This window comes from Anomalospiza imberbis, unplaced genomic scaffold, assembly GCF_031753505.1.
Source record: "Anomalospiza imberbis isolate Cuckoo-Finch-1a 21T00152 unplaced genomic scaffold, ASM3175350v1 scaffold_44, whole genome shotgun sequence".
NCBI classification, from domain to species: domain Eukaryota; kingdom Metazoa; phylum Chordata; class Aves; order Passeriformes; family Viduidae; genus Anomalospiza; species Anomalospiza imberbis.
Window position 1 is genome coordinate 890,991 of NW_027100049.1, and position 24,538 is coordinate 915,528.

A 24,538-nucleotide genomic window follows, 5' to 3' on the forward strand; every position below is an offset into this window, starting at 1 on the left:
TCCTTTTCACTCTGAGTCTCTGAGAGGTTTTTGTGCCATCCTGGCCTCCATTTCTCTCCTCTAAGGAGTCCATGAGGAGCCTGTGTTGGGGATGGACCTCACTGGCACCCATTAATGGCTTGATGTTATAAACGCCAATCACTTGTTTTAAAAATTTATAAAAGTTTAATAAAAATAAATTGAAAAGAAAAAAAAAATTAATACAAGTAAAGTAATAAAGATTAAACAATTAGAGTTAGGACAATTAAAGAGACAATAACAGCAAAAAGTTACAGCCCGGGCTGGGTACCTCCCTCTGGATAAAAGTGAGCCAGGAGAAGAACCCCGATAAAAGAGAATTCCCTCCTTAAGAGGGGTAACCTGTTGCATACACAAATCACTTCATGAATATGCATATATTTATTTAAAACAAGAAGTTTGTCTGGTACTTGTTGAGGAATTCCTGTTAATCCCTGGCGCCTTGAAGTCTAAGTCGAGTTTGGAGAAGTTCGGTTTCTTGTTGATAAAGAAAGCCATAAATTCCTTTCCTCTGGAAGATTTAGGGGTTTTTGTAATTGTTATCTCTGTGTGAAGAATTTCTTGATTATCTTCTCCTTCTCTTGAGCAAAAAGAATACCACACACACATATTTTCTATTTTAACTACTAAAGCTTAATTTCAATTACAAAACTACATTTACTATATTATTAAAATGTTAACTTTCCAACCTAGCATAATACATATAGTAAATATCTGTGTAGAGCCATATAATATGCATTTTTCACTGTTGAGCAACTTTGGGTTTTTTCTCTGACTTTGACTCCTAGAAAGGTTTGTGCAATCTCCTCTCAGGCCCTGAGGTTCCAGGGCTCAGCTCCAAATGCTCCACGAGACTCATTAGGATCAAGCAAGTCCTGAGAAGCCATGGCTGTGCCTTCATTTCCCTCTGCTCTAATGTAGTTAATTAAGAAGTTTTCCTTTTACAGTTATGGAGAAACATTTCAAAGAGCTTCTAAGAAATATGTATTCCTATTTTAAAGAGTGTCTTTTATTACCGTTCTCTTTAGAGAAGAGCTGATTGCAGCATTCTATGATTGATATTGATGTAGGGCCGCTCCTAAGGAGGTCTGGGCAGGTCAGAGAAGTTTTACCTCTAGGTCTGACCCAGTGTGGACAACCTTGCCCCACATTCCCCAACCCCATGCAAGAAACAATTTTCACTTTCAATAATTTAAATAGTTTTATTCAGACCTTATCGAAATACAACAGACGAGTGAATAAAGTAAAGAATACAGCGCCAGGAGCAAAGGATTCAGTCACCGTGTGCTCATCTACAAATAGGATGTTCTGTCTTTTATACCTCCAGCCCCTCCCAAAGTCTTGTCAATCCACTCCTCCTTCGCTGTCCAGTGGTGGAGATCACTTTCTTACAGCTTGATTGGAGCTCAGGCGCTGCCATAGTAACAAGCCGACCCTCCCAAATGCCCTGACTACTGAGGGCATCCCACGATAACAATGCAAAGGGGAAGGGAAAGATAACTATACACCTACACAACTTCTCTTAACATATACTTAATATTCACTCCTTAATTGGGAGAGTCAACCATAGGATTACTCATCTATAACAAACCCCCATGTTATTTTTCTATAAGTCATTATGCTTGAACAATTAAGTAAAATAATTTCTCTCTCTCTCTTGAATGAGTCATACTAGCATCTGTTGATGTGGGCAAGGACAGTGGGAACAGGAGGAAAATCTCAGGTTTTCCTTAGACACACTTATTTGGAATGGACAAAAGGGCCTATCAGAGGTCCAGGATGGCTTTGACTCCCATCTATCATGCCTATGTGGTTGCTACCCATAGTCATTGTATCTTAGGGGTCCAGAGGCCACCTCGGTCTCGCCCTCCAGTCCCTGTTGTATTCAAAGACAGCTGGGGAATGACAGTGGTCCAATATGGCCTTTTGTCCCTACATTACCATGCTTACGGGGTTGCTACCCACAGCAGGGCTATGGAGTCTTCTTCGTAGTGAACAAAGGGGTCTTGCCCTCTTTCCTTTGTCTTATTTTCTTAAAGAAGCTGTCCCATTACCTCTTACGGTCCCTTGTGTACTTCCCCTCAACAGGTGCTGGTAATTCTCACCCATTAAAACAGGAAGACAGTTCTCAAACTGGTTGGTGGAAGCTTGACTTTGGGCGTCTTGGTGTTTTTCTGGTTGTCTTTCAGTCTCTGCTTGAGATTCAATCTTGTTTCACCTGGTCTGGATGTTATATGTAGTCGATTCTTTGTGTTTTTCCTGCTGGGCCTTTAACTCTGTTGGCATAAGTCCATCCCCACTCTGCAGTTCACACGGCCGATTCGGTGGTGAGCAGTAGCTGAAAGGGACCTTCCCATTGAGGAGTTAAAGGCTGATCTCTCCATGACTTGATCATTCCCCAATCCCCGGGATTAATATTATGGATTCTGAAACTGAGGTCGTAGTTTGAGGAATTGCCCCTTTATGTCTTAGCCCTTCTAAGGTTTCTGCTATAGACATAACATATTTCTTGGCATTGGCTTCCCCTTCCTCATAGGTGGCAACCCTCTGGGGTGAGGTCAAAAAGGGTAACCCAAACGTCATTTCATAGGGTGACACCCCCAGATCTGACTTGGGATGAGTTGTAAGTCTTCATAAGGACAAAGGGAGACATTTCATCCATGACATTTGGGTTTCAATCATTAGCTTATCTAGAGCTCTTTCAAGAGTTTGATTCATCCTCTCAGTGTGACCAGAACTCTGTGGATGCCATGGAGTGTGTAATTCCCATTTACTCCCAGGGTTTGAACAACTTTTTGCAATATTTTAGAGGTGAAATGAGCTCCTTGGTGTCACGATCCACTTGTGCGGGGTGTCGTGATGGTTCTTTTCACTGATCCCAAAAGTGCAAAAAGGCAAACAACAAGGGACTATCAGTTAATCCCAACAAATGCACCTTTATTAGGGGCCAAAGCAGTAAATGCGATAGTGGGGATCAGAAAGGAGATAAAAGTAGAGAGAGAGAGAGAAAAGAGGGGGATGGGAATAGCTACCAACACAGGCGAGATCCTCAGTGGTCCGGACGATGGGGATCCGTCTGGTTGTGTCGGGGAAGTCTTCAAAATTCTGGTCAACTCAGGGGTCCAGTTATACTCCATGGAGGAAAAAAGGGGGAAACATGCAGGACAATGAGAGTCTATTGTGATTGCTGCAGGGGAATAGGTGAGTCCACTGAAACCACCAAAGCAGGACAAACACAATGAAGAATAAGTCCACTGAAATTACTGAAGAAGAACAGGTCGTGTCATTAGTGGTTTTCCCCCTCCCTGTGGTAGGGGTCTCAGTCTCAGTCCTTGGGAGGAGGGTTTTCCATCTCTGTCCGTCTGTCACAGTGGTAATGGGGCAGATGAGAGGTCTTCAGTGAGAGACCACTAGGGTCACCCCAAAAGTTCATTCAGCTTCAAAAGGAGAGTGGGCAAATATGCAGTAGGCCGTTCCTTGCGGGGTTCATGCCATGTCCTCGCCAATTCCTTGCCAAGTCCTTGCCGATTCCTTGCCAAGTTCTTGCCAGGCCTTGTTCGGAACAGCTAACGTAATGGTGCAGCAACTGCACCTGCACTGCCGCTCTTTCCAAGCCGGAACTGTAGGGGGGGAAGGGGTTTCTCCTTGTGGCAATCGGTAGGCAAAAGTGGGTGTCACCAGAGGACACAAGGAAAAATGACGCACCACAGCTTTGGTCACCATGAAGAGACTAATTTATTTTTTCTGACTCCAACCATTTATAGTTCTCAAAAGGTGCCAGTGGATTGGAAGGTGAACGTGCCACCTCTCCAACAACACTGGACAAACTACCAGTCTATCAAATTTCTCCGCCTCTAAGAAAGAATGCAAAACAATAGGTTGTTTACAGAAAGTGGCGTGAGAAAGTTCTCTAAAAGAATGTAAATTCAGAAGGCTTTAGAAAATCCTAAGAAATCAGGGTGACAAGTGGGGGCTTCAGACGGCCTTACACTTGGTCTGAATCAATCCTGTTCACCATCCCCTATTGGGGAATGATTGATTCTAGAAGTGTTTTACTCACAACACTGGCATTGGCTTTAACCGTGGGTACCGCCTCTACCCAATGAGTCAGGTTACCTACTATCACTAGTAAAAACTTCCACCGTTGTACCTGGGGAAGCTCGGTAAAGTCTACTTGGATGTTTTGAAAGGGCTGTAAGGCTAGTTCTCGCCCTCCCCTGGTGTTTTCCTCATGACCTTCTCATTTATTGGTTGGGATATCACACACCTTTCAATTACCTGTTTAGCTATCCCAAAAATTCCTATGCAGCCCCAGTCCCTTAGAAATTGATCACTTAGCTCTTGTGTACCCCAGTGTGTTGTTCCATGTTTGCCTTCAAGCATTTTCCTGGCAAGGGGTTTATTCAACATTTGCCTCCCATCTGCTAATCTCCACTTCCCTTTGTTTTCTTTCTTGGCTCCTGTTTTGAGGAATTCTTTCTCTTCTTTCCTACCGAATACGGGGACTTCTTGCATTTCTATCATGGGGGTTAATGCTATCATTAATTTTCCTGTCCCTGATTCAGCTGAATTCTTAGCATCTAAATCTGTAAATGGCTCCCTCGTGCTTCTTGAGTCACTCCTTTTTTATGTCCTTTAACATATACTGCTGCCACTTCTTCTGGTAATTGTAAGGTCTCTAACACTTCTAAAACAAGTTTTTAGTTCCTTTCCCCTTGAATTTAATAGCCCACTCTCTTCCCAAATTTTTTTCCAAAGGTATGCACTACTCCAAAAGCATATTTTGAGTCTGTATATATTGTTTCTCTTTTCTGTGTGAATATTTCCAGAGCTCACTTTAGGGCATACAACTCACATGCTTGGGCTGACCTGTTGGAAGGTAACTTTCCTTCTTCTAGGGCCACTAACTCTTCATCTGCTATAGCCTACCCCAATACCCTGTTCCCTGGATTACCCGCGAAAATCCATCGATGGACAATCGTTTTCCACCTTGGAGTGGTTGATCTGTTAGGTCCTCTCTTACTTTAGTTTGATAGTTTATAACTTCTAGGCAATTATGTATTAATTCCTCACCTGGTTTTCCATCTAAAACTGGGCAGGGTTGAGTTGGTTACTCACAACTAGCTCTAAACCATTATCTATTAAGACGGCTTCATACTTTAGCACTTGGGAATCTGTGAGCCATTTCTCAGCCTTCTAGCCGAGGATACTCTTTACTGAGTGAGTGGTATATATTTTCAATTTTCCCCCAAAGGTTAATTTTTTGCTTTCTTCTACAAGTGGGGCGCTCGCTGCCACCACCTGAATGCAGGTTGGCCGCCCTCAGCTGACAGGGTCTTGCAGTTTTGATAAACAGGCCACTGGTTTCCTGGATCCTCCCCGGTCCTGGGCTAACACTCCATGTGCTGCCCCTTTTTCTATATCCACAAACAGATAGAAGGGTTTGTCTAAGGCAGGAAGACTCAGTGCTGTTGCACTGACTGATTTTTGCTTTAAAGCTTCAAAATTTGCTTGTCATCTTCTTCCCACCTAATCTCTTCTTCTACTAACTTTTCATACAAGAACCTGATGGCCTGCGTGTATCCTTCAATCCATAGCCTGCAATATCCCAACAGGCCTAAAAACCTACTGACTTCCCTCTTAGTTTTTGGTCATGGGAGTGAGGCTATCCCTGCAATTCTCTCAGGGTTCAGCCGCCAGCTCCCTTGACAAATCACATGTCCCAGGCACTTTACTTCCATCCCTACAAATTGGAGTTTCCCTTTTGATACTCAAAGTCCTTGGTCCACCCAAAAATTTACCAGTGCTGTGGTGGATTCTCGAACTTTGAGATGCCCTGAGAGGAGCCCAGTGCTCCTTGCTCCCCTGTGCTGACACGTGAGTGTTTGTCTGGTTTCGGGATGGCCCTGGCTGTGTGAGGGGTGTTACGTGGACACGAGACAGCCGGTCCTGTCCCGCTGGGTCCCAGCAGTGCCTCACAGCACTCCTGCACCCACTTCAGCATGCTGGCCAAGAGAGGTCCTGGAAACTGAGGCAGCTGATTTTAAGCTTGTGCAGGTGCCTACAGGCCAAGGCCAACGGTGTTCGCTCAGGATACAGCAGTCCTGAGGGGTCTCCCTCATTCAAAGAAATCGGCAGACAAATGCATTGTCAGCCAAAAGCCCTTTTATTGACCTGGCAGGAGGGCAGGGGTCAGCACCCCACTAAAGTGTTTCTCTGCCACATATAAATTTCAGTGGGTTGATGTAGGAGTTGTATCAAAATCACCATCCATCTTTACACTGCTGAGGTGATTCCATAGGCAGGCGGTTGGAAATACATTGTGTCAGATTCCCATACTTGAAGATGATGTCCAGGCCCTGGCCAGGAGCGGTCTCGATGCCCCAAAGCAGCACAAAGTCTTCCTCAGGGCTTCCCTGCACAGGGCTGATTCCACACTTGCCCTTAGTTCTTCTGGTAGACTGTGTCTAAAGCTTTTTGTCAGGTCACTCTCATGTCAAGTTAGGCCTGCCAGGTTTTTGTTATGCTAACTGGTGCTAAGTACTTAGGCATGTCTGTGCTAATTACTTGTTTACTCATGTGAATTGCTTGTGCTCACTTATGTCAAACCAAGGCCTTGTTCCATCCCCAAAGGTGCCTGAGGCCACCCGCTCCTTGTGGCACCAGTTGCTTTCCTGTGGAATGTTCTACCTCCCCAAGAGTAAAGAGGGAGCTGCAGAAAGAGCTTGCCAGGCTGCTCTCCATCCTTTCCCAGCACTCCTGGCGAAGTGGAGAAGTCCGAGCTGAGCGCAAAGGTGCAAATGGAGCAGCCGTGCACAGGAAGGCTCGGTGGGAAGGATGATCCAGGATCCATAGGCCTGGCAGCCTGAGCACGCTCCAGGGGAAGGCCTTGGAGCAGATCCTCCTGAGTGCCATCCCACGGCACCTGCAGGGAACCAGGGCGTCTGCTGGAGGGTGGGAAAGCTCTGCGGAGGGACGGGGACAGCTGGGGCTCCTGGCGGGGTGTCGAGGGCTTCTGTGCGGGAGTTTGGGGGCCTTGGTGCTGGTGGGGTGTTGGAGAAGGAGTTGTCTGGAAGGTGAGAGGTCTAGGCTGGAATTTGAGTCAGTTTGAAGGCAGCATCTGTGCTTTGGCACAGCTTTGGTTAGGGAGGGCAGAAGGAATATCTGTGACTTTTACTCTTCATGGTCCTGATTCTCCTGCAGGGAACAAAAGGGCAGAGCTGTACTTTACTGGCCACTCAGATCTCTGTACCAGGGGGAGGATTAGCCCTTTTGCCATCTACTCAATTCTTTGAGCTACTTTTCTACCACTGAGTGGAATTTGATTTCTTGAGAGCTTTTATTTCTTAAGAGAATGAGGATGTTATCATCCGTTCATAGAAAACCAAAGCATGGCCCTTTTTTTTTCCCTTTTTTTTTTTGTAGTGTTATGTTCTGCAATGTGACCCTCCGTGGATGAGGTTAAGGCAAATGAGTTGCTGCTTTGAGATTGGAAACAAAATTCCAACTCTTCACCTCCTCAGGCCATCCCAATTAGTTTGGGAAGTTTGCAACTTCTTGGAACTACTTGAGCAATGGGAAGTAAAGCTCTCCTGAACTGAGGATTCTTACTTGCGAGACTCTTCTGTGCCTTGGCCTCTAAGGTGTTTTTGTGCTGAAGGCAATAACTTCAATGAGAAAATAATTTCAGCATGGTGTAAGAGCTTCTGACAGAGACCCAAGTGTTGCCAGCGTTGCTCCAGGTGCTCCTGCCAACAGCCCCTGCAGGCAGGAGCGCAGCCCCCAGTGCACGTGGGCTTTGGCTCCCTCTGGCACAGAAGCCCCCCACGGGCACAGGTCTCTGGGGCAGGAGACGGGCACCGGTGCTGCCAGGGCTCGGGGGGTGGCAGGTCTGCTTGGGCAGGGACTGTGCCACACCTGCTGATGTCAGCGCTCCCCAGGCCCCAGGGGTCAGAGCAGCATTCCTGCCCTGGCCCACACGTTCCTTGTCTGTGTCACACCCACGGGTTTAGGATGGCCACCAGCCGGGACGTGTCCCAAGGAGGCCATGCCAGTTTCTGTGAAGGCCCCGTGCCCTTCCCAGCACGGCTGCGTCGGCAGCCCTGGGGGATCCTTCTGCTGCCCTGAGCCCGCAGAGCAGGGCAGCGTTTGCTGATGGTTTGAGCCATTCCTAAAGATCCTGTTGGGCTGTCTTAGACACTTGGGGTGAGGGATTCCTTCCAACCTGAACCACTTTGGGTGGGCTGGGGGCGGCCCCAGGGCAGGGGGCAGTGTGTGCAGGGGCCCTTTGTGACACGGTGCAGCACGGTCACCGTGGCATGGAACGGGACAGCGTGTCCAAGGGCCCTTTGTGACACGGGGTGACATAGGAGCTGGCGGTGACAAGACCACGCCACAGTGCTCGGAGCACACGACGGGACAGGACGGGACAGAGCGGTGCCGTGAGGAGCCCCCGCACAGCGCACTCGTTCGTGTCTGACCCAGAGCAAGGCGAACACAATGAAGAATAAGTCCATTGAAATCACTGAAGGGAAGCAGGTCATGTCATTAGTGGTCAGACTGCCCTTTCTTTCCCCCCCCCCTCCCTGTAGTAGGGGTCTCAGTCTCACACCTTGGGAGGAGGGTTCTCAATCTTTGTCCATTTGTCACGGTGGTAACAAGGCAGATGAGGGGTCTTCGATGAAGGACCACGGGAGTCACGCCAAAAGTTCACTTGGCTTAAAAGAGGAGAGTGAGCAAAGATGCTGTAGGCTGTTCCTTGCTGGGTCCATGCCAGGTCCTTGCGGGTTCCTTGCCAAGTTCTTGCCAACTCCTTGCCAAGTCCTTGCCAGGCCTTATTTGGGACAGCTAACGTAACGGTGCAGCAACTGCACCTGCACTGCTGCTCTCTCCAAGCTGGAACTGCAGTGGGGAAGGGGTTTCTGCCCGTGGCAATCGGTAGGCAAATGTGGGGGCTTCAGACGGCCTCTTACACCACCCCGTGACTGATGATTGCCCTCAGGAGGTCTTCATCAGCAGGGGTTCAAAGTGTTGTTGTGAAGTGTTCAGGACTCGTCAGGTGTTGGCAGCACATCCCGGGGAAAAGAGAAAAGAAAAAAGAAGGGAAAGGGAAAACAGGGAAAACTAAAACAATCACAACATATTAGTAGGCAAATTATAATTAAACAGTAAGCAAAATACAATCAGTATTGGTTAAACCAATAATCAATATTAATTAATTAAACAATAAATTGATCAAATAATAATAAATCAGTATAATTAATACCAAACAATAAAATAATAAACCTAGTATTATCAATATTACTAAGTACAATTTTCTAATTAATAAACAAAAATAGTTTAAAACAAATTTTCTAATTAATAAGCAACAATAGTTCAAAACAATTTTTCAAGTGGTTAGAACAAATCATAAGAGAGAAAAGAAAATTATATGAGGACATACCTTCTAATCTTATAATCGCCTTGTGTCCATAGTCTGGGGATGTCTATAGTTTAAAGGACATTGGCCAGGTGGTGTGCATTAATTATAGATGTCAATTTTGTTAACCGTTTCATCATTCTCCAATTTATAATAAGCAAGCTTACTGATAAAACAAAACCAATCATAACTAGTATCAAAAGAACAACAATGGGATGACACAATTTATTCAGGACACCGGTAGCAGTAGGTGACCACCCAAAAAGGGTATCCCACCACCTGTGTTCAGCATCACTTTTCACTCTTTCTACAACACGATGTATTTCTTGCTCATCATGATGAACAGTTACCAGGGTTTTCTGTCCGTTCTCCTTGATTTTTCCTAGGATTTTAATAAAATCCTGGTGAAGCAACAATTGCTTTACCAAAGTAAGGTTCATCCCAATGGGAGTAGGCAGTAGCTTGTGAATCAACGTGAAATTGGATTCTAAAAGTTCATGTGAAGTAACTGGAGCTACGAAAGAAAAATCACATCCTGCAATTTTAGAAAAGTTACAAGCACAAAAATTTGAATGATTTTTATTATCTACTACTGTACTTCCTACAAACACAGTATCACAAGCGGTTCTGAAGCAGGCACACCCATTGCCTGTATATACAAGGACTGTTTCAGAAGTCTCGTTAGGATGAATATCAAAGTGACAGATATTTTGTTCTGTGTCCAAACAAATATCCTGTGCTACTATTGCATTACCTTCACAGATGAACCCTGTTGTTCTCGTATGGTACAAGGTTCTAAATTAACAGTTTGCCATTTATCATCCATTTGGTAGGCCCATTCTCTGTGTTTGGAAGGATGGAGGGTGGGTCCGTCATGATTTAATCCTAGTGCAATGATGGGGAATATCGAATGCACTGAGGCATTACGTATGGTCAACACAAATGCTGTGGCTGTGTTCGTGTTGGGGTCATAGGCAAAATTCACTAAATTCCACCAGGATTGGAAATCTCTTTCAAAGTTAGTGGCACTGTCCCAGCCTATTTTCCGAATTTCAGTAGGAAAAGTGCCTTCTTCACCTTCTCTTATAATTGAGGCAGCGATTGACTGTATCCATAACTGAGCCTGGATACAGCTAAGAGCCAAGGAAATGTTGCTTTGTGTAGCATTAAGTGCATCAATTATAGATTTGCTATCATTCACATTTGTCTTTTCCCAATTAGATAATATGTGTGATAGCAACCACTGATGTGTTCCCAAGGCCAATAGGGACAATTGCAGTGGTTGTTGTAATTTGGTCAAATCTGCAGTTGTAATTCAGTCAAATCTGTAGTAGTAGAAGCTAATTTATTCATTAATACTTCTGAATGAATACTATTTAAAATTCCCAATCCTGTTCCCACAACACCAGTTATGTCTCTTGGCACCTGTTTTTAAGGAGGGTTCCACTGTCGCAGCCAGGTTGTCCAACCCTGGAAGGAGGTCTGCAAAAAGGGTGAACAAGCTGGTTGAATTTCTGAGACATTATTTTGCATCAGCAATTTGACTTGTTTAAGGGACCACGCCGGATTGAACAATATTTGTTGGTGGCCAGTTTTCCTGATTATATATGGTCCCACTTCAAAGATTTTCAGGGTGAGCATAACCGGTGGTTGGGTGGTAGGTGTCACAACATTAACATCAAGTCCTCCCCAGTATTTAAATCAATACTTTAAACTTAAAAGAAAGCACTTCAGTATTTTTGGACCAAAACCAAATTACTTCTACAGTTTGTGTTAATGTGAAATTGTGCCAATAACCCTGTACGCTTGGGTGCGTACAAACCTTTTTGTGCTTAAAGAAATCCTTTCACCTTTTTGGCATGCTACCACAATTATTTCAGACCATGGCCACTCAGCTGGTTTCTGGCCATGGGGCTGTGGTAGGATGCAGAAAAGTATCACCAGTTTTATCATGGATTAGGTGGTCTTCATGTCCCTCGGAGTTCTTCTGTAAAAGTAAACACAACAGAATCCTGCCACTATAAGGAAGAAAAGTTAGAATGATGGAATTATCCCGCGTGTTTTTATCCAGTGCTCTTTTCTTAGAGCATCAGAAGCTGTCCAGGCATGTTTATTCAGGGAGGGTTTTAGCACAAGTGGTACTAGCCTTATAGTAAGGGAGGTCCACCAGAACAGGTTGGCCAGGGTAATGTGCTGGATTATTAGGATCATCTGGTACACAGCATAGGAGTCAGTGTAGTTACAGACAAGAGAGGTATTCTGTACCTCACGTTGGAAAACACTCCAAACAGCTGTCAGCTCCCCAGCCTGAGCACTGCCTTCTCCCTCAGTAATAATTAGTTCAGCAGAGGAAATGTGGGGGGCTGCTGCCCTGTATCTCCACAACTTCCCCTCTCGTTTAGCAGAGGTGTCAGTGAACCAAGAACTTGCTGATTGTTCAGGGGAGAAAGGAGGGGCTACTTTGATTACAGAGGCAGGTTTGTCATGGCTGCTATCCAAGCTCTCAGTTTCTTGGATTACTAAAAATTTTACATCTCCTTCAGTCATTGAGAAAAAGTTACAGTAATGTTCAACCTGAGCATAGCACTTTCTAACTGAGGCCCTCTGGGCCGCTCCTTCAGGAGGAGGGGTTCCAGTAGTGACTGTCTTAAGAACATTGAAAGGGCCTCTCAATACAATTGGTTGTTGTCGTGCAATTTTTTCCACTTCTATGAGAGCTAAGTGATAATGTCGTGCAATTTTTTCCACTTCTATGATATGCTAACCGCAATCAATCCTTTTTCCCAGGCAGTGTATCTTTTCTCAGCATCTTTGAAACCACAGGAATAAAAACCAACAGGCCTTGTCGGACCCTCAGGACACTGCTGCCATATGTGTACTGACAGCCCTGAGGAGGCAAATCCCCATTCCACCTGGAAAGGATCTGTAGGATGGATAGTGCCCAGTGCTTGATAAGCTGTTGCTTCAAAAATCAGCAATTGCAATGCTTTCTCCTGAGAAGGAGTCCAATCCCATTTTACCCCTTCCCTCAACAAGTCATACAGGGGAACAAATGGGTTGTTCAGGTTACTAGGAAATCTATCTGGTCTTCCTACAGGACATACAGCTGCTGTGGTTTTTTGAATTAAAATCACTGTAGGTTTGAGTGATTCTGGAGGCCCTTGAATTAAAGGGGTCATTATTTTGGGCTTCACAGGTAATTGCATCAGGGATTCAAAACCAGGAATTAATTTATTTTCATGAATCATTTGCAGGCAAGCAGCTTTGTGCACACTTTCTAGGAGTTGGTCGGGGGTACTAATTATAGCTATGGGGTCTCCCCTTTCCAAGGGGTTCATTCCCCCGGCCCTAAAAGCCACACGCTGTGTCAGGGACCATGTGTCACATTTATCTCCTGTTGTTAGGAAGACACCATGTCCCCAATACCCACTGGCTTCTTGTTCTGTTAATTTAATTTGATCTCCTCCAGTGAGTGAGACTCTAAACACATATTCAGTCTCTGATTCTTGAGGGAGATGTGAATATTCTTTCTTTAATTTGGCTAATTCAGTGGCAGTGTATGGTATTTCTTCGGTAGTACTGTGAGGATCAAAATCCTCTTCATTTATAAAATTGTATTCTGTTTTAATGAGAGGTCTCAAATTGGAACAACAAGATTCTCCACAATTTTGTATGTGTACCAATTCTTTCTGGGGGTATATGTGTTTAATGTGGTGTGCTTCTTTCTCTTCTACTTCTTTTGGTGATTCTACATGTTTTAAGTTTTTATCTCTTTTGTCTCTAAGACTTCTTTCATATTCTAATTCTTTCTGCAAAACTTCTACTAGGGTTTGTAGGGAGCCTATTACTGCTTTTTCTTCACTCACCCGTTTATCTCTCTCCTCTCTAATACTCCTTTCATGTTCTAATTCTTTCTGCAAGACTTCTACTAAATTTTGCAGGGAGTCTATGATAGCATGTTCCTCACTTCTTCGCTTGAAGCGAGTTTCTACGGCTGCCATAAGACAAGCTCCCAAAACTGAGCACAAGATGGTTTTATTTTTGCCCAGTTTGAATTTGTATCATGTTGTAAAGCACATACTCTATCAACCGCATTATCCAAATTAAACCAGTTACTTTGTGCCCATTCCTCTCCTCCTGGAGAAGGTTTGGCATTGTGCTTAGCTAGCAAAGCATAAAATCCAGCTTTAGTTTTGTCATTGAGGTTATCACTCATTTTGTGAAGGGACCAAAACCACTTTCAGGGAGGTACTCTTAAGTTACACACAAGCACAGCTAAAACTGTGTTTCCCTTCGCTTCCCTGGAGTGGGTGAGGGGACCAAAACTGCTTGGGAGGTACTCCTTAGTTACAAATAGTTGTCTCCTCAACTGCACCAAACAGCTCAAAAACACACACAAAAAATAAAACAACAGAGTCCCATCTTTTGTACAAATGAGATCTGCTTAAAAATCCTGAAGACAGGGGATGCTTTTCACCTGGGTGTATGCAGTTTGCAGGAAATTCCACTCGCCCCCCTTGCTTTCTAGACAGCGCTCACTGGACGTGGCGTGCTAGGTGCGGCTGAAGCGAGGGTCCTTCCCCTGTTACAAACTACATACAACCCGCAACCCTTAATCTGTCTACCAAGATCCTGCCGACTACGCCAATTTAATGTCAGGGTCCGCAAGTGCATGCAGGGTCCCTGATAGGTTCTTTTTGGAGATCTCAAAGCACAAAAGACACAGCAGGGGACACAACACTTTGCTTAAACAAAAATGCACTTTTATTTAGTGCCAACAACTGCGATAGTGGGAGAGAAATAAAGAGATAGAGTGAAAGATAGAGAAAGAGGGGAAGGGGATTATAGCTACCAGTCTGAAGAGACGAGGCCCTCGGAGCTTGACGAGATGCTCATAGGCTGTCTTCTCCAGGTGGGGTCCGGACAAAGTCCTCAAAACTCCTTCAGTCTTTTATAGGGTTCCTCAAAGCGGGTGGCATCTGGCCAAAGCGGCAGCTCTCCTGGCTACACGGTGGGTGTGGACTCGTTGTTTTGGGAACCAGTCGCAACCGTCGCGTCGGTGCGGGACCAAGAGTACAGGACCGAGGGTACAGGACGAACTGATTAGGGCTCAGTCCACCATGACCAGTCCATTGTTCTCGCACTGAGTTCCCATGGCATTGCATACCAGTCCTTAAGGCTTGTCAGACTTTCCACCTCAGCCAGGCTAGAGCTACTTTCAGGGTCTAGGGTCTCAGTCCTTGGAGACAGTCATAAAGGAAAACATGAGGGATTTTCAGACAGACCCTGACAACTGTCTGCATCTTCAAACACCTTGGCTACAGCAGCAGGAGTTCCTTTCACAGCTGTGAACAGCAGCCTGAACTTTGCAGCCCCAGCAGAGCTGCAAAGCCCCTCTGTCCGTCCCCAGTCGCTCTTGTATCACCTTTCCACTGAAATGAGCTTTGTGTGAACTCTGCCCAGGTTGGCATCCCTCTGCTCCTGGCAGGAAATGGATACTTCAAACAATTTGTATTAGTTCCACAGAGGAGTTTGGGAAACTCCTGTTCTCCCTTAGCAAGAAAAAAGTCTTGGCTTTGTTTTAAAACAAAAGCTTATTTCAAGCTCACTTTGGAAGTGACTGAGTTTCTCTAGGTGGACATAATTTTAAGACTCAGAAACAATGAAAATTTTGTGTTTGTTCTAAAGTAACAGCTTATTTCAAGCTCATTTCTGAAAGAACTGAGTTTCTCTGTGCTTTTAATTAAACCACCGAGAAACAGAATGTATGGAAATAATTAACATTTATCAGGACCAGTAAGTATTGGGGTAAAAAGAGTAAAGCGGTGACAGTATTCTTTATGAAAACATTCTCTAAATTCAGTGTCTTAGACAAGAAAGAAAAAACCTCATCTCCAGTCTCCCGTGCACCTGCTGTCACAGCAGATCCTCCCCTCTGCCACAGTCTGCAGGCACTGATGTGCCTGTGCCACTCCCCTTCCCACAGAAACCCACAGCAATCTCTTGTCCCCAGGGGATCAGGCTGGAGCAGTGGTTGAAGGAGAAAATAGTATGTCTTTGTTGGGCAGCAGTAAGTTGAGTCTTTTGGGAAAAGGCACAGTTGGTGATGCACTAATTCAGAGCAATCCGTATTTTGCATTTGACATGGGAGAAACTCCTCAGACAGCCACCAGAAATAATACTTGCTTAAAAGTACTTATTAGGTGGTTGACAGTTTTCCATTTATATTTTTGCTTTTAGATGAGGTCTGTTTTGTTGAAAGATTTGGTGTTTGGAGCTTTGAAGCAAAACATTTTTGTTTAAGATATGATTAACATTTTAATTTTTTTTAATAATATGTTTCTGGGCTCGTGTGTAGAGATAAGAACATAAAAGCCTTGATAAAAATACTTACAAAATTGGCCTGAAATACTTCTTTCCTAGTGTTTTGATGAAAAGAGCAATATTCACGTGTTCTAAACAAGTCACGTTGGAGGTTGTGAGGTACCAGATGCTACACAAAGAAAAAGCTCTTTCTAGAAAACTGATTATCTGAAGGGGGGAGGCAGGGGAAGGGAAGGCAACAAAAGTGACCTCAGTGCCTTGCCCATCAAGTTTGTCAGGAATGTGGGGACATCCCAGATCTATTATACCTACCAAGGTGCAGGCCTGTGGATCCCACTTCTTTGTTTTACATCCTAATTTCTCTTCCCCGTGTTCCTGCACTGGAAGGAGCAGACACACAAAATCAGAGAACAAGCCCTGAGCAGGGAACAAAGAGCAGCTCCTGAGGCTAATTCGTCTGGGTCTCACTGTGACCAGCTTTTGGTGCTGATGCAGAGCTTTTCATACACAAGGGCTTTTCAAAGGTTAGAGATGCAAATAGGTAGAATGTCTTCCTCAATGCGCCTGCAGCCTTTGAACTGCACCTGACAAGAACAGCCCAGGCACGGCCCCGCCCAGTGCGGCTGGGCGCGCGCGGGCCCGAGCGCAGCGCCCCCCTCAGGCCGCGCGCCGCCGGCGCAGCCGCGGCCGTTGCGCCGGGGCCGTTGTGGCGACAGCCGGCGAGCGGCGCCATGGCGGAGCTGCCGCTGCCCGCCGGGCTCAGAGCCAGCGCCTTCCCCGCCAAGCTGTGGCGCCTGGCGAACAGCCCCCGCGTCCGCTCCGTGCGCTGGGACAGCCGGGCCCGGGGGCTGCTCATCCACCGCTCCCTCTTCGAGCGGGAGCTGCTCAGCCCGGGCGACGCCCAGGGCCCGGCCCCGCACACCTTCAGGGCCACGCAGTTCCGCAGCTTCGTGCGCCAGCTCTACCGCTACGGCTTCCGCAGGGTGCCGGGCCGGGTTGGCTCAGCTGCGCCGGGCGATGCCGGGGCTTGGCTCCACTACGGCAACCCCTGCTTTCGCCGCGACCGCCCCGACCTCCTGCTCCGCATCAGGCGCCGGAGCGCGGCCAACAGGCAGCGGCCGGCGGCGGGGCGGGAGGGCCGCAGGCGCCCGCCCCGCGGCTCCCAGCAGCTCCCCGGGGCGCGGCCGCTGCCGCACGGGCGGGACGGGCGCAGTCGCTTCCAGCCGCTCTCCAGGGAGCGGCCGCCGCTGCCGCCCGGGCGCCCGCCCAGCGGCTTCCTGCTGCTGCACAGGGAGCGGACGCTGCCGGACGGGCGGGAGCTGCGCAGCCCCCGGCCTGGCCGCTTCCAGCCGCCCCCCGGGCAGCGGCCGCTGCTCGCCCGGCGCCCGCCCTGCGGCTTCCACCTGCTGCACAGGGAGCGGCCGGTGCCGGCCCGGCGGGAGGGGCCGAGCCGCTTCCAGGAGCTCTATGGGGAGCGGCCGCCGCCCGCCGAGCGGGAGCTGCTGCGCATCCCGCCCTGCGGCTTCTTCGGTTTCTACGGGGAGCCGCTGCTGCCGCTCGGGCGGGAGGGGCCTCGCAGCCGCTTCCAGCAGCTCTACGGGGGACAGCTGCCTCCGATCGACCGGGAGGTGCTCAGGATCCAGCCCTGCAGCTTCCAGCAGCTCCACAGGGAGCAGCAGCCCCCAGCCTACGACCCGCGAGGTAGGAAAAGAGTTGTAGCCTTGCTTTTCCCCAAAAGGTCATGAAAAGTGACTGTTTGGAGTATTTTTCCACAAGGCTCTGTCATTCTCGGCCCAAAATTCTCAAGCTTATTTAGAAGGGGCACCTAGAAAGGCAAAAGATTCTCTGCCTGGTTTTCCTGCCTGCTTCCTGTGATGGTTGATCCAAGGCAGCAACAGAGATCTGTGTCCCAGAGCCACATTGTGGAGTGTGACCAATGTGTTTGGATTCTTGCAGCCACCTCGGGCACTTCAGCCCCCAGCGCTCCACCTGGCAGTGCAGGTTGTGCAGCATCGATGGCCTCCGGCTCAGCCTGGAATGCACCTGGTGAAGAGCAGTTGCCACCAGTGGATCTTGGCTTTGCCGTGGAGCAAATGTTCCGGGAGATCAGGAGATCCCTGCCTGAAAGGTCTCCCTCTGCTCAGGTAACCCATTGGAGGGGAATGGAAGAGGCTGGGCTGAAAGCTTTTGAACGCTGTTACATGGAGAAGGAGAGTAACCGTATCCTTGATGCGATTCCAGCAAAATACTGAATGATCTTTAGTTTTCTTTTTTTTCTGTTGTTCTTTCAAGGGCAATATGAATGTTGCCCCTGAGTCTTCAGGAGGGGAGCCTGTGAACCGGGCTGCAGCAGAGGAAACTTCATCTGGCACCGAGAGCTGCGAGAACAGTTCCCCAGAGCCCGAGGAGCCTGGTAAGGACAGAGCCCCCGTTGGTTTAGAGAGGTGTGAGACGGCTGCTCTGAGCCTGCCTCTGGCAGGAGGGGAGACGAGAAGAGTTGAGCTCTTGTCTGCAGGGTTGGTGCTTCCTGGTGCCTTTAGTTCAAAGGCACATGCACAACCTGCCCGAGCCCTGCCCTCCACGCTTCGTCAGAGGCTTGGGCACTGAGTCCTCTGCTGTGGCAGGAGAGCAGGGAATAAACCTGACCTTGTGGGAGTTGTGCCACCAAGCTGGGTGTCCCAGTCTGGTTCATACCTCAGCCCCCAGCAGCCTTCAGCCATTTCAGTGAGGACTGTGGTCTCTCTGTCACTGGGACTGTCTGTGTTTCAAGCTCTCGTGGGTGCCATTTGCACTGTGGGTGCTGAGACTTTATTAGAATACTTAAATACTTTACACAGTTCCGTTTTGAAAACTTGGAAGGATCCCTGTTCTTTATAGAGCAGGCTTCAAATTGCCAAGTGAGAGTCTGCCTTTCAGGCCGTCTTTTAATGTCCCTGATAGAAGGACAATTGGTGCTCAAGGGACACTTGCGCAAGGGCCAGGATTGTCTCAGTGTTCCCTTTGCTTCCCAGATCCCGTGTGATCAACTTGTCCAGGAGGGCTGCCCTGTGTGCCAGGAAGAGACAGAGGGAGAGCCTGTGACCATTGGGCAGGTAGAATTCCTCTGTCTCTAGTTATATTTATAGATGTGTATAGCTATATTTATTGATATATGTAGTTGTATTTGCAGGTTTATGTAGTTATATTTATCTATCTACATCGACAGAGATTTGTCCAGTTAATTTATTTTTAGTTTTAGGTGTATATATTTCTATTTTTAGATGTGCAGTTATAGTTGTAGATGTCCATAGTTGCCTTTATACATGTGTATAGTTACATTTACATATATATAGTTCTATTTGTAGATAGGCATATTTGTATTGATATATGGGGGTTTAGTTACATAGATTGATATCTGTATAGGTGTAGGCCTCTTTTTAACCTCTTCCCCTGCTCTGCTTCCTCCCTCACCTCTTGCTTTTCCCCCGTGCCCCCTGTGTCCCCTCTCCCTGTGCTGGGTCCGAGCTGGCGGCCGGGCCGGGCGGAGCAGCAGTTCCAGCCCCGGGTGTCCCTGGAGCGGTGGGAGCTGCCGGTGGCCCCAGGCAGTGTCCCCTGAGGAGCTGCTGAAGGACGGTGAGACTGAGGGGGCTGAGGGGGCGGTGACGCTGAAGGGACGGTGACCCTGAGGTGCTGCTGGGGCTGAGGGCTGTGGGGCAGCCGAGGGCGATGGTGGCACTGAGGTGACAGGGAAGTGGCACAGGCCGAGGGGTGGCGGGTCTAGGGGGACGGGATGGGTCAGAAGGGACTGAGGGGCTGAGAGGACTGTGAGGGGCTGAAGAAACTGAAGGGGGCTGGGGGTTTGCCGAGAGCATGGCGGGGCTGAGGGGATGGAGGGGGCCGGCAGGGAGCACAGAGGGCTCCGGGACTGCAGCTCTGCCAGGCCTTGGAACCAGTTGCAGAGCCTCCGCTTTTGCCACAGCTGCAGTGGAGACCTTGAGGACAGCCGGAGACTGACGGGAGCCAGCAGGGAGAAGCTGAAGGCCAGCAGCAAGAGCAGGGAACGGGGACCTGCTGCTGCCACGCTGGAGAGAGCCCGGGTGAGGCCCCAGGGCCGGGGAGGCAGGGTGGGGCTGAGGGTGGCGTGGGCTGTGGCCGTGGGCACTGCCCGGCGGGGCAGCAGCGGGCCCTGCCCGTGCCGGGGCTGCTCAGCGCAGCTGCCCCGGCCGTCACAGGGGCTGTCCTTGGGCAAGGCAGCTGTGCCGGCAGGGCCCGGGAGCTGTGCCGGCTGTGCCGGGCTGCCGGGGCTGCGGGACAGTCCCGCCGCGGCTGCGCTCACCACAGCCTGGCCCGCTCGGCTGCTTTTTCTTTCTAACCCTCCTGGGGAGGCTCTGAGATCTTCCCTTCCCTGATGGAAGTGCAGCTGCTGCCAAGGAAAACGTCCCCATACTGACTCAGTGCTCCCTTTGCTTCCCAGCTGTGCCATCTGCCGTCCCTGTCCAGGAGAGCTGCTCTGCACGGGAGGAAGAGCCCGAGGGAGAGGCTTTGAAGATGGGGATGCAGCAAGAGCAGGGAACGGGTGTTATAAGTTAAAGTAAATAATTTGTCTGATCCTTTAGGGATTGATAAAAGGAATTTTATTGATTACAGCAAGCAATGACAAGCAAACAGCGCTGGGTGCAGCCGGGGAGTCAGTGCTCCGCCAAGGCTCACACCGCTTCCCTTTTCCCACGGTCCTTTATTCTCCCCCTTCTTCCGCGTTTGTGGCTTTTCCAGGAGTACTCTGCGCGTGCGCCTCCAGTTGCTAGGGGGTCGCTGCCTGCTCTCTGGTGGTCGTCTGGATGAAGGCTCTCCTCCTCTTCCTCGCTGGGGGTTTATGACCCTGTAACAATCTTTCCATAGATGGTTACACACCTCCCGACCCTAGTTGTACAATCAACTTAAGGAGTCAGCATATCCTCGGGTTTCCTGTTATTCACAAAAAACCTCTTCCTTTGCCTGAGTTCCTGTTTAATGACGAACAAAGAGACTTCTCTTATCTATTACAAGGGGTCTGGAACACAAGTCCTGTGAGGAATGCCTGAGGGAGCTGGAGTTGTTTATACTGGAGGAGACTCAGAGGTGACCTTATCACTCTCCACACTCCCTGAAAGGTGGTTGCAGTCAGGTGGGGGTCGGTCTCTCTCCTCACAGCAACTGACAGGACCAGAGGACAGTGTCTTAAGCTGCACCAAGGGAAATTTAGGTTGGATATTAGGAAAAAAGTTTTTTATGGAAAGGGTGATAAATTCCTGGAACTGTCAGTCCAGGGAGGTGGTGGAGTCACCATCCTGGGATGTGTTTAAAAAAAGACTGGATGTGGCACTCAGTGCCATGGTTTAGCTGAGGTGGTGTCAGGGCATGGGCTGGACTTGATGATCTTAAAGGTCTCTTCCAACCCAGCAATTCTGTGATTGTGTGACATCACAGACCAGGTTGTGACATCATATAGTTGGCTGTGACATCCCTGGATTATTATGTGACATCACAGAGCAGGCTGTGACATCACAGGATGCCTGTATGACATCACAGAGCAGAGCAAGCTGTGAGGTCAGAGAGTGTGCTGTGACATTATAGGGTGGCTGTGTTCCATCCCTGAAGGTGTTGTGACATCACAGGGTGGGTCTGTGAGCCCACAGAGGTGCTGTGTGACATGTTAAGTGATTTCTGCCATCACAGAGCAGGCTGTGACATCACAGAGGAGGTTGTGATGTCACAAAGTCGGCTGTGACATTACAGGCTGGCAGTCTGACATCACAGAACAGGCTGTGAAGCCACGGAGAAGACTCTGCCATCATAGAAAAGGGCTCTCTGACATCACAGAGCAGCTGTGTGATGTCACAGAGAAGGCAGAGACAATACAGAGTGGGTTGTGACATCACAGAGCTGACTGTGAAATCACAGAGCAGGCTGTGACATCACAGCGAGGCTGCATAACATCTCAAAGGTGGCTGTGACATCATAGAGCTGGCTGTGACATCACAGGGTGTCTGTGACATCACAGGCTGGGCTGTGACATCACAGGAAATATTTTGTGACATAGCAGACCAGACTGGGACCTCAAAGAGCAGGCTGTGACATCACAGGGCACCTGTATGAAATCACAGGTGGCCTGTTACATCTCAGAGTGGGCTGTGTGACATCACAGGGTCTGTGTGACCTCACAGGGGCTGTGTGAGGTCACTGGGGAGGTCACTCCACCCCAGCCCCCCCTCCCAGTTCCCCCAGAGAAGTCCAACAATGCTCGTGCACAGTGGGGTCCCCTGTCCCCCCGGGTCCCCCCGCCCCCGGCGCCGCAGCCTCCCCCAGAGGATGTTCCACGAGATCGACCCCAGAGCATGACACGGGGACGGGGGCTGGGGCTGTGGGGGGTGGGACAGGGGGACAGGGACCCCCCGGCAGCGTCCCCGTGTCCCCCAGGGCCAGAGCCTGGGCCAGGGCTCCTTCACCCTGTTACCAACGAGGGCTTGAGAGCGCTGAAAAAATCCCCAGCAAGGGATCAGCAAAACCCAGATTTAATATTAAGTGACAGCACCACAAAGTTCCTTGGCAAGAGTCACTCTGCTCCTGACTGGACACTGCAGGTACAGAAAAGGAAACAAAGCAACAACAAAACCAAACAGAATCCAGGAAATCAAACCAGAAATGAGCCAAGACCTGGGGCTTTCATTCCTATGGAAAAGAACTGTCCTTCTCATCCAGGTGCCCATGGCCAGAATTGGGATTTCACCTCCAACCCTGCCTGTTGTGACAGACTGGAGGAGATTGTTGGCTGGAAACATTTCATGTGTGGGGGAGGAAGGGGCAGGTCCAGCCTTGCCCTGCCCTGCCCTGGAACCCCAATCCCCCCAGAGCCTCTATCCCAGCCCAGCAGTGTCTGCCAGTCCCTGGCACAGCACAGGCAATGCTCCACAGCCACCTCTGGAGCCCCCAGCCCAGCTCCTGAGTGACCAAATGACCCCAAGTCCCACCTGGGGAAGGGCCCAGGAACACCAAGGGGTATTTAAGGCTGACCACAAGGCAAGCACACATTTGATCCTACATCCCCTTGGAATTTCTATTTTTTTGAGAACCACTGAAATCCAGGAGTTGGTAGCTCTGTGTGTGCTTCTCTAAATCTTATTTTTCTCTATTTCTGTGTCTTCTTGTGAATTTTGATTAACTTAATATTGAGCAGGATTGGAGCTTGTGAAGTTAAATGGGCCAAGTTAATGCTTTGAGAAGGGGTTTTGTTGATTCAATGTTGTATAAGACCTTCTAGCAAAGTTTCTCTGATTTTCTAAAGTTCCCAATATAGGCTGTTTTGTTGTTTGGAGCTCCTGAGAATCTCTTGTTTGTATTTCTCCAGTGCATCCAACTCAGAGGACACAAACAATTGCAATTCCTCTTAAATGTCTCCTTGAGAGAGTTGTTTGGGGGATGGGAGTCAGGGCTTGTGTGTCCTGCTTGGCACAGCCCAGGCAGGGCTTTCACAGCCACATTCCACACTCCATTTCCCAGCTGGAGCCGCTGGTGCCTCTGACTTCTGCTGCCCCAGCCCCAGGGACGCTCTCCTTGTCTGCCCATTCCCCCACGGTCTCTGGGCAGGGATGGCCTCAGTGGGGGCTGCTGACATCCTCAGCAGCTTGGAGGCTGCTGCTGAATTTTACTGCTCCAGAGGCTTCTTCAGCCTTCAGCTCTTCAGTTCAGCAATTCAGTGTCCCACAGCTCATTAACATTCAAAACACCTTAACAAGCCAAACCTCTGTGAATAATGTAAGTTTTCAAATAATTAGTGGTTAATTAGCCCAATTACAGAAGCCTCTTCTAAGTGAATACACTATCTTTAAAAGACAGTGAGAAAAGATTGTTTTGGTCCTGTTTAGGTTTATTTTCCCTGTTAATACGTTGATATGTGCACTCTCCAATTGACACTGAATCCAAGTACCTCCTCATGCAGTTGGAATAGATATGAAAATCAAGACCCTTCATGGCTGACAATCAGTCAGACTCTGTCCCTACCCCCACCCCACCATTTCCCCCATCCAAGCCCTGGCACTCAGAGCAGCCTTGTGCAAATCTGAGCTCCCTCCAGCCCAGGCTGCACCTGCAGGTTTCAGCTCCTTGGCTCCAACTCCCACCTGCTTTCCTTGGAGAAGGAGCTGCTCCAGACACAGAGGGATGTTCATTTCTTGTCAGCCAACAAAGCCAAGGGAAGGCACAGCTCCATCAAATGCAAAAGTCATTCCTCTGCTGGATATTAACTCCACTGTGCACAGCAGACAGTCTCAGAGCAATGGAAAACACCTTCTGTGCCCAGCACAGATCCCAAGGCCCCCCAACCCCTCCCTGCCCTGATTCTGCCCAGATTTGCTCTTCGCACACACGAGTCACAGGCTGAAGTCAGGAGCTCCCTCCATGCCCAGAGGGAGGAAAAGAGGGAAAGTGGATGAAGAGCTCTGCTGTGCAGAGCCAAGGCCCAAGTGCCCCTGCAGTGGGAACCACAACTCATCAGGTTTGTGTCCTTTGGGCTCAGGGATGGTGACACTCAGAGGCACAGAAAGGTTTCTTGCCAATAAGCACAAGTTGAACATTTGAACAGTTTAAAAACCATCACAGCTCTTCCCTCAGCTCTCTGTGCTGTCCCCCCCCCCGCCAAGGGACTTCTTTACAGGAACAGTTTTACACAAAGAAGTAAGAAATGGTAATTATGTGATTGATTTAAAAACAGCAAGATATAATTCATATTTATTTGAACTTCAGAAAGATTGGGCCACTCCCTGA

At 48.6% G+C, this 24,538-nt stretch overlaps 2 protein-coding genes across 5 annotated transcripts in view; one reads left to right on the forward strand and one right to left on the reverse strand.

Moving 5' to 3' along the window:
* LOC137466802 (zinc finger protein 271-like) overlaps positions 1-24,538 on the reverse strand; it is a 678,770-nt gene that overhangs the window by 512,986 nt on the left and 141,246 nt on the right. Inside the window, exon 2 of one of the 4 annotated variants that reach the window (XM_068178458.1) lies at positions 11,823-11,829. The exons of the other annotated variants lie outside the window; for them this stretch is intronic. Within the exon in view, the coding sequence (XP_068034559.1) occupies positions 11,823-11,829 (7 nt within the window). The remainder of the gene's footprint in view (positions 1-11,822; positions 11,830-24,538) is intronic. 4 annotated transcript variants of the gene reach the window in all.
* The window catches only part of LOC137466804 (zinc finger protein 420-like), a 198,060-nt gene that overhangs the window by 23,812 nt on the left and 149,710 nt on the right, over positions 1-24,538 (forward strand). The window lies entirely within an intron of this gene.